The sequence below is a fragment of the Myotis daubentonii genome, chromosome 9 (assembly GCF_963259705.1).
Source record: "Myotis daubentonii chromosome 9, mMyoDau2.1, whole genome shotgun sequence".
In the NCBI taxonomy this organism is placed as follows: Eukaryota; Metazoa; Chordata; class Mammalia; order Chiroptera; family Vespertilionidae; genus Myotis; species Myotis daubentonii.
In genome coordinates this window covers 14,621,087-14,631,454 of record NC_081848.1, presented here as the reverse complement: position 1 = coordinate 14,631,454, position 10,368 = coordinate 14,621,087, and the positions used below count along the sequence as shown (strand labels likewise).

General features: G+C 44.7%; 1 protein-coding gene and 1 long non-coding RNA gene across 2 annotated transcripts in view; both read left to right on the top strand.

Moving 5' to 3' along the window:
* Positions 1-3,359: 3,359 nt before the first annotated feature.
* EXPH5 (exophilin 5) overlaps positions 3,360-10,368 on the top strand; it is a 74,672-nt gene continuing 67,663 nt past the window's right edge. Inside the window, exon 1 of the mRNA XM_059707999.1 lies at positions 3,360-3,482. Within this exon, the coding sequence (XP_059563982.1) occupies positions 3,364-3,482 (119 nt within the window). The 5' untranslated portion in view covers positions 3,360-3,363. The remainder of the gene's footprint in view (positions 3,483-10,368) is intronic.
* Positions 3,832-10,193, top strand: LOC132240599 (uncharacterized). Its single transcript, XR_009454358.1, has 3 exons — positions 3,832-4,443; positions 9,014-9,151; positions 9,954-10,193. It is a non-coding gene; the product is annotated as an uncharacterized LOC132240599 (long non-coding RNA).

Here is a 10,368-nt window from a genome sequence, read left to right as displayed (position 1 = left end):
ATCTCTTTACAAACCATATGCTTCTTGTGTCATCAGATAGATTACTTTCAGGCACTTCTCTTAAAAACCTGCATCATCTTTGTGACTCCTTTTTTTTAAAATATATTTTATTGATTTTTTTACAGAGAGGAAGGGAGAGAGATAGAGAGCCAGAAACATCAATGAGAGAGAAACATCGATCAGCTGCCTCCTGCACACCCACCACTGGGGATATGCCCGCAACCAAGGTGCATGCCCTTGAGCGGAATTGAACCTGGGACCTTTCAGTCCGCAGGCTGATGCTCTATCCACCGAGCCAAACCAGCTATGGCTGTGACTCCTTCTTTAACCCTCATATCAAATGCGTTACCAAGTCCAGCCAGCCAATATCTTTGGACTCCAACCCTCTTTGCTATTCCCACTTCCACTGCTTTAGTTCAGGTCCTCTTTGTCCTTTCTCCTGCATCAGCATTCCAGCACAGTGGTGTCCTTGCCACCATCCTCACTCTACTCTTCCTATTTCCTGCTGCCACAGTCATCTTCCCATTGCTCCATTTCAACTACATCATTGTCATCCTCAAACCCTGTGTTGATGCCTTAGTGCTTACACCTGGAGTCCAGATTCCTTAGCCTAGTAATCATAGTTGGGTCTCAGCCTTCTTTACTCTTCATATGCCCTATGCCCTAGCCCGGTGTTTCTCAACCTCATTTTCATTTCTGTCCCCCTAAGGAGCCTTCCAAGGAATTTGTTTTTTTAAAGAAGTACGTGTCTATCATTTTCCTTTTTTAAAAAAAAATATTTTTTTTATTGATTTCAGAGAGGAAGGGAGAGGGAAAGATAGAAACATCAATGATGAGAGAGAATCATTGGCCAGCTCCTGCATGTCCCCTACTGGGGATCAAGCCCGAGACCCAGCCATGTGCCCTTGACCGGAATCAAACCTGGGACACTTCAGTCCACAGGCTGACGCTCTATCCACTGAGCCAAACCAGCTAGGGCTCAAGGATATTTTTCTTAATCACCGCTCTTACGAAATGTTAATGCCACCAATATACTAGTGTATATCTGTTTATGCATTATACACATGTTTATGTTCTATACTTTATATTTAAAAGTAAGATGTTTTCACCCACCAAGAACCAATTTTTGCTTCATTAGGGGCAATATCTTTCCTATTGACAATGTATACTCTAGCAAAAACAGATCACTTACCAATTCCTGAATATGTCCTTATATTTTCTAGCTTCCAAGTGTTTGTTCACTTTGGCTAATAGTCAGAGGAGTTGAAAGAATATGAGAAGATTCCTGGCGTGTAAAGCTGCCTTGCCTGGGACTGACTCACACATCTCCTCTCAGCACCCTCCATTCTTCTGTTGAAAGCTGACCTTTGCTGTTGCAACCCAAATGCCCTGCCCTCCTCCCTCTCCTCCACTCAGCGGGAACCAGCTTCTTTCTGTGCCCCAGTAGAACCTTCTTTATGTCTCTATTGTGTTCTTCTTTGCAGTGTAGTGATTTTGCTTTTTGTGCTATCTCCCCCACTGTACTATAAACTTCCTAAATACAAGGACTAACTTCTTCAGGGTGTACAATGCCTGCAAACAGTAGGCACCAGTATACATTAGTTAAACTCAATTCACTGATACCCCGGGGACAGGAACAAGATAAAAGTCTACCAGTGCTCACATTAAAAAGTCCTACACGCATGCTGAATAAATGAACACACTAATGAATGGGGGTGGGGGGAAATGCACATTCCTAAACCAACATCACTAACACAGAGACTATGTATAAAGGAATGTGAGTGTTGTACAACATTGGTGAACTGAATTGATTCCTGCTGCAGAGGAATAACAAACACCCACTGAAAATTATTTGAATGGCTACCTGCCCACATATGTCTTAAACAATGATGCTCAAGTTGAGGAGAGGACCCAGAGGCCAAAACATAAGTAGCCATTTTTGACACCATGATTTTGTGACATCACCACTACATAAGAAGTGACCAAACTGAGGCCGTGGGCAGGGAAGTTGATCTGACCAAGTTTATTTTTGTGTGGAGAGTGAAGCAAAAGAAACAACATTTTCTGGAAAAGATTTGATAATTTTAAAATATCAATATGGATATATTTAGAAAGTGCCATTATATCTTTGAATACTACTTTCTAAGAAAACCTGTTTCTGTGGTTTCATAGGATTACATTTGGCTTTAGTCAGAGGATTAGGTATTTGAAAGTGGCACTTGTATTACTTTTCTTATTAAGACGAACAAATCTTTTTTTAAAAAATTTTTATTGAGGGCAAATTTCTCAGTCTTTTTACTGGTTGATGCTTTTTGGACTTTGTTGTTGTTAATCCTCATCTGAGGATATTTTTTCCATTGATTTTTAGAGAGTGAAAAGGAGGGAGAGAGGGAAGGGGGGAAGGAGGGAGAGAAGTCCATGTGAGAGAGAGAGATGTGGGTCGGCTGACTTCTGCAGGTCCCCTACAGGGATCAAGCCCAGAAACCTGGGGTGCATGGGAGGACGCCCAACCAACTGAGCCACACCAGCCCAGGCTAAGATGATCAAATCCTACAGAAAGCTACAAACAGGTGCTCCCTATTATTCTTTGCCTCAGGGCTTTCTCCTTAAATGCCATAAACAGTTTTATGTTGTTTCTTTCCTAAAATCTGAAAATGACTTTTGTGGGACAATCGGATGGGGTGGGGGAGGGGGGTTGGGATCTGAAGGATGAGAGGCTTGGCAAAAAATAATTTTTTTCCAAGGATGCTTTAAATTCAGCCTTTGGGCCTAGTCTGCTCACAGAGACTTATAAAGAGTTCAGCCCTTTCCTGCCTTTCAAATAGGGTAACTAATCTTCCTTCAGCCCCTTTAAGGCGCCTACAGGCGATTCTACTTCCAATGGGCCCTTTACTGAAAAGGAAGCTTCGTAGCGAACCTCTTTCCTTTGCCCTCCTATTAATCCAGCTCAAGTTCTGAAAGCAAACAGCAACAGCCAAAACAAATACTTTGGAGCCAACACTTAAGCCTCAGCCTCACTTAACAGCAGAAGTAAGTAGGTTTGTTGGTTTAGCAAACAGGATAGGAGGTGGAGGGGTGGGGAGGGGATGAGAAGGGGCCCGCCCCTTGGGAGCGGGATTGGTTCCTTCTCTCCCTTTAGCCGTTCATCTGGCACCTCGGTTGGGTAGGTGGAGACAAACTTGTCGTTCAGGTGGTGTCAAAATGAGCCCCGTAGGTGTGGGCTGTTCCCTAAGTTTGTGGTTTTAGATTTTCAAAGGGACAGACTTATTGGCTATGGGACCAAGACTTCTGTAGCTCGAAAGATGTCATCGTAACAGGAGGCGCCAAGGAGCTTAAGGGTAACTCACGCACGACCCAGAGAAAATGACGAACGTTCCTCGGGGGTTTGATTTTAGTTTCCTAAATGACGACGAAGCCAGGAAGATCCTTCAGGTGCTGGAAAGAAATGAGGAGCTGCAGAGGGCAGAGAAGGACAGAATCAGGTACAAAGCCGATGCGTTCTCTTTCTCCCTGGACCTGCGTCCCGCGGCGGTCGGGGCGTGGGGGAGGGAGGCGCGGAGCTTTGCCGGGACACCTGTCTGCGGTCCTCAGACGCGCAGCATCCCCCGGTGCGCACCGGCCGGGGCAAATCTGCAGTGAGGTTTTCCCTTAAGGACTTTGGGGTGCCTGGATGGTGCTCTTTCTGCACAGACGGGCTCGGGTCCCGCGGGGTGGGGAGCGCCCCTGCCCTCGCCTGGCTGGCGCCTGGTACTCCGGGGTGCTTCTCTCCGAGTGGGTCCAGCGCCGCTGCCCCGCCTCCGCCAGGACCCGGGGGTGGGACCCGCCGCTGGGGTCCCGCCGGTGGGACTCTGCCGCGCCTCGCTCGCCTGCCTCCGGTCCGTCTCAGGACGGGGCCGGGCCGGCGGGTGAAATGGGACAAGGGCGCTGCGCCGCGTGGAGCGGAATCCCGGCCCGCACGCACCCAGGTGCTTTCACAGCTCCTCGCCCAACACTCTCTCGGTCGCAGAAACACCTTTCCCCGCCCCACGCCGACGGCCAGCGGGGCCAGGGAGGGCTGACCTCTCACCGGAGGCGAAATGATTCCCCACCCCGAGGGCTGGAGCTCCGGGAACTTGCCAAACTGTCCGGAGTGAACCGGGCTGGGACTGGGATGCGCGAGTAGGCTGGGATGGGTGGGGCTCCTTGCTGGTGGTGCTATGGGGAAGTTGCCCGGGAATTTCACCCTTGACCTTACCATGCGGTGCTGGAGGTGAGGGAATGAAATCGAGAGTTTACAACCTGGGAGGTAAATTAACCCGTTTTTCTGTTGGGGACGTGTGGATTAAATGCTGGAATTGGTGCGGGAATAGACCACCCAAAGCCTGCTCAGTTGACTGTGGAAAGGAATTCACTCAGCCCAAAAAGCATGTGGCAACGACTGGGATTTGGAAAGCTGCTTTGTTTGTGAGTGGTATTTGTTGTTGTTGGTGGTGGTGATGTGAGTTCTAGATTTCCACCTCTTATCAATGATCTCACTGCCCATCTGCCCTACCCCCAGTTAAAAACCTCCAAAGATCCTCTTCACATAGGGAAACCCTAGCTGGTCTTTGTGGTAAAAACAATTAGAATACCCTGGGCCCGATCCCCATCTTTCCTTTTCCACTGGCTCCTGTGGGGATAAATGAATAGTTGACGTTTGCAGATGTGTTTTTCACACCATCATACTCTGCCTTTCAAAAAATACACCCACCCCATCATTTCCTCAGACAGTGTTTAAGTGTGTCCTCATGAACACAGTTTGTCCACACCCACACACCCACGTGCATGTACCTACACATGTGGACGTGCACTATACACAGGCACACCCAACCTTGAAAAGAACTTTAGAACTGCGTGCAGTTTGTCTTCAACACATAGTCCGGAAGCAATAAGAAAGTGTCGTTGCTCTCAGTGTGTGTTCTTGGAAGTGTTTCTTGTCTCTGCAGAGGATGGGGCTTAAGTTATCCAGTGCTATGTATTTGGGGAAATTGAGGGGAGAATTGGGAACTATCGGGAGGGATGGGGGCTTCCATTTTGGATATTACCAACGTGGCTTCTCATGAACTATATAGTCTTAGAAACAGTAATGTTGCCCTGGCCCGGGTGGCTCAGTTGGTTGAGTGTTGTCCCATGCACTGAAAGGTCACGGGCTGGATTCCTGGTCAGGGCATATACCTGGGTTTTGGGCTCCATCCCCAATACAGGCATGCGGAAAGCAGCCAATCAATGTTTCTCTTTCACATCAATGTTTCTCTCTCTCTCCCTTCCTTTATTTTAATTTTGATTCAACGGAATTTTGACTTTCTATAGTTGACCTGATGCTTGCCTTGTGTTTACTCTATAGCAGGTTTTGGTGGTCATGTCAGCTGACTTCAGTGGGAACTGCAACTATCCATCAGTGGCAAAGGCCATGGGCTAAGCAGGAAGGCCTCAGCAGGAAGGCTAAAACACATTTTCTGATTTCATGGCACTCCTATCCTAACTGTAACATCAATAGGAAAATTAATACTGTTAACTATTAAAGTATTAAAAATAATTACCCCAAATTTTAAAAAATATAAAATATATTTTATATTAAATATGTATATTTAATATATTCATATATATATATATATACACACATTTTAAATATAAAAAATTTAAGGAAAGTAGGCACTTGGGCCCAATGCTCAAGGCAATTATATCTAATGCATTCTTTTCCCTGGATCCCACTACCAAATACCTGTCGCTGGATAGCAGTCGCAGTGGGATTGTTCTGCTTACCGACCCATGTGCATCTGTTTTAATAGCAGGTACCGGCATGCAGAGAAAGCCTGAGATAATGTGTCAACTTGGCCGCCTCTTCTGCTTATTTTCCTGATATGTATGATCATCATATTTTCCAAATCAAAAGTCAGAACATGTGACTTATAATTCAAGATTATTATTTGAGACTCTGGGAGGCCTTTTTACTACATTGAAAAACAGTCTCAAGATCTCTTGGCTAGGATACTAAGGGACCAAATGAGGAAGTTTGGGAAGTTTGCTGGTTGGGGGACAGCTGATGATTTCAGTTACTGATAGCTGTGCTAGGCTTGAGGAGTCTACAAGACAACCAGGAAAAAACATTTTGTAGAACTACAGTGTCATGCAGGGCCAGAGATGTCCAGAGATGAATGTTAAAGGAGTGAGAATAGTTGAGTTCAAGCAGAGACGGCAGACAGCCCCATTTAAGAAAGGATCCTGAACACACAGTACTTTCCCCTGTTCTCTCCTCATTGGTCCCGGACCTCATCTGGCTCCAGCTTCCTAGGAAAATATTTGCATTAAATATTATAATGTTTTTAATATATAAAGTTTATTCAAATTTTTAAGAAAAAACACCAAGATTCAAAATGATAGGCAAAGGTAGAAACAAATCATTCATGCTAGAAGATATCCAAACAGTAAACAAAAATACTACAGGAAAACATTCACCCTCACAGTAATGAAGAAATAAAAATGGAAGTAACTACAAGACACCATGTTGCATCTTTAAAAATAACATAAAAAATTAGTGTGGGGTTGCAGTGAAATGGATAGATTCAGCGTATTGTTAGTGGCGTTGTAAATTGGATACAATCCTTTTGGTGAACTGTAAAGCGATACCTGTACATAATGCCTTACCCTTGACCCAGTCGTCCAATTCTTGGATATTTTTCATTAGTAGGAGATTAGGGAGGAGAAAATGGCCACACCAACATTTATTCAGTGCTTCCTTCTTATATAATAATAGTAATTACTATGATAAAAAATAACAGTATTTATTGGTCTCTTACTGTATACTAGGCACAGTACTAAACATGCTATCTATATTTAATTAATCCTCCAAATAACCTCATTAGGTACACACTTTAACTTTCATTTCACAGAGAAGGAAACAACTTACAAAGATTGAGTATCTTGTCCAAGTTAAGCGAGAGAGCCAGAATTTAAACCCAGATCAATCTCAAAACTGTTTTACCCATCAGCATTGAATAATCCCCACAACCATCCCTTAGGGTGAGCGTTATTAATTAATGACTTTGTGTAGAAGGGAAACTGAAAGTTAGCAAGGTTAAGGAACTTGCCCAAGGTCACATAGTTCATAAGTGGCAGAGCTAGATTTGGAACTCAAATCTGTCTGGCTTCAAAGCCTATATTTTTCCACTATACCATATTTTTTCCTGAGGAAATAATTTCGTAGAGGAAAAACAAGAAATATAGTCTCAGATATTTATTGCAGTATTTCCTATAATAGCAATATAGTTGGAAATTTCACATCTAAATGTCCAATAGAGCACAGCCCTTACAAAGGACAGTTGTGAGGAGATAATTACTATATCTCACCCGGAGTGATATGATAGTTCTATATTCCTGACTACCTTGGTTGTTGTTTAGCTACCTCAAGCTTATCGTATATAAAACTGTGGGGAAAATGCAAATGCGGCCTTGTTTTGTGAAAAAGCAGAACAAAAATAGCGCCAATGCTATCATTGCACTTTCTTCAGGACATCTGTGCATGTGCTCAGCAGCTGGAAGAAAATGAGCAAAAACCTGTGCCTTTTGATGAATTTCTAGGGCTTGATGCAGCTTCTGGCACATGGTCAACATTCAGTAACTGTTTGTTTTTAAAAATATATGTTTTTATTGATTTTAGAGAGAGAAGAAGGGACAGAAAGAGAAATATCTGATCGGTTGCCTCCCACATTCCCTGACCAGAGACACACACTCCGACCAGGGACACACACCCTAACCAGACAACTGAATCCACCTGGGCATATGCCCTGACCAGGAATTGAACTGGAAACCTCTCAGTGCATGGGGCGATGCTTAACCAACTGAGCCACACTGGCCTGGGCCATTCAGTAAATATTTAGGAAAGGCATGGGCTTGCCCTGACAGCTGGGAGAGCCTGTCTCCCGTCCTCAAGCCCAGCACTGCCAAGATGGAAAGTCAGGCCTGAGGGAGAGGAGGCCTGCAGGCCAGGCAGGGGTTCATGCTGGGCACAGGCCACCTTGGAGGCTCTGGGAAGGCAGATGAGGGGAGGGCATAGGATTTCATGGCTTGGAGGACAGGGGGCACCAGGGACAACCAAGGAGCTTGCCTGTAATAGGCCTCCAATAAACACTTAGAGGAATTAATGACTTGCACTGGCTGAAGTCAAAGGCTCCTGCAGTCCCTCACTTCTCTCCCCACTTCTGACTCTGTTTTGCCTTCCTGTATATTTCAAACATCCTCTGCCCAACCACACAAGATTTCTCCTTCCTTGGAACCCTGTCATGCACTATAATCTCTGTGTCACATTTATTCTCTTGTGTGAGTGTAAGATTCGTGCTATAGAAATCTTCTCAGAGCCAGTTAAAGAGATAGAAATTGCCATTTAAAATCCAACCTGACAGTTCCACTTCTTGTTGGATTGTGGACAGGATTTTTTCCTGGAGGTAGTCACCTGGGCATGACTTCTCAGGCCTTACACAGTCTGTGGTTCTGGCCACCGTGAAGAAAAATGGCTGAGAATTTGAATCCCTATTTATCGATTCTGAAAAGTGTCTTACTTTCTACAAGTCTTTGGAAAACACAGCTACCTACCTATCACCCCCACTCCCACCCACCCACATCCCATAAATGTAACTGATATGGAAAGAACCAAGAGATTATATCAGCTCACAGAAGAGACATCAATATGTCAAAAACGTTTAAGTATAAGTTGTTACAGAGCCTGGCGTAGTCCCGTTGAAAAACGGCATGCCCAGATTTGGCCTATCTTTGCTCAATGGCAGGATTGCAGCCTAGGAGGGTTTCCCGGAACTTAGTTGTCTGTGAATGATTTCACTGGTGTCCTTGAGCTCTGGCGCAGTCCTCAGAGGGACTGCAGAACCAAAGCGGTGAAGTGGGTGGAAGCTGGTGGAAGCTACCGCATCCTAGAGGGATTGGAAGCCAGGTGCACAGGTCTCCTGTCTCTCCTAAGCTTCCCGCCTGCTCCCTCCGCTCCCAGCCTGTGAATCTGCCTCTGGCTGAGAGACAGACTTTCAGGAAACATCAGATGCCAGACCCTGTGAGGATACAGCCGAGAAAAGAGAAATGGATTCTGCCCCGATGGCTTCGCGCTGTGGTTGGTGGTAAATCCTGCAAGGTGAAGGTGTCCATCTCAATGTAGCTTCTCCTCCAGTAGCCCTGTGTGGCCTGGGGAGGGGGCCCTGAGAACTGCCTGGGAGTCACAGGAGTGCCCTGGAGGCTTGAGTGTACCTAATGTAACAAGGTCTGAGACGAACATGGATCTCTGAGGTGTCTGCATTTTCCAGTAATATCCAATTTAGTCAATTCCTTTAAACCAAGGGGAGATCTTTCTCTCAGACACCTTCTCCTGCCTACTTACTCCTGTGGGTTGGTCTCCGTGGGCAATACACATGGAACTACTGGATCACAGTTCCATATCCCAGGGTTGGAGAGAGTGTCCTTGTTAGGCTTTGTGACATTATAACTCTCTTAGCTTTTTTTCTATTTTCTTTTATCCTCATCGTAATCTGATAAAGCAGGTATTTTTACCTTTTTGTAAAGCTAGTAACAACAGTAATAATAGCTAATACTTATTGACACTTGGCTCTGTATTAAACTCTTCATATGCATTATCTCATTTAATTCACAACAGCCTAATGAGTTAAGGGTTGTTGTTGTTGTTGTTTTAAATCTCCATTCTACAGAGGAAGCTTAGAGAGGATAAGCAACTTGATTGAGATAATACTGCTAGGAAACTCTGGCCAGGTAGCTCAGTTCGAGCATAGTCCCAATGCCAAGGTTGTGGGTTTAATCCCCGGCTAGGGCACATACAAGAATCAGCCAGTGAATGCATAAATAAGTGGAACAGCAACTCAATGTTTCTCTCTCACACTCTCTCTTCTCCCCCTACCCCCCCCCCCCAATCAATTTTTAAAAAGCTGCCAGGAAGTATTGGATCTGTGAACTCCATGTGCACTTAATCCCTGTGCTGTATTGCCTCCCACAATGAAGTATGAAGAAGTTAAAGTGATCACCCCCACAACTTGTAACAGAGCCAACCCTGGCCTCTTCTCACTACAAAACTCTTGCTATTTCTACTGACCATGAGCTAATTTTTTAAATGCTGACCATTTCTTTTGACAATAAAGAAATGCAAGATGTTTGCCTTTTTAACTTTCACACATACTTTTGAAATAATTTGTTTTTAAAAAATACTTGACTGTTTTGCTGCCCTTTTCTTTATAGTGTTTTAGTAACATTAATGTAGTCATGGCTAGGTTGGTTTCTGTACATTGATTGTGGTCAAGGGTTGTAAGGGATGGAGAGCCTAGTCGTACTCAATTCCTAATTAAA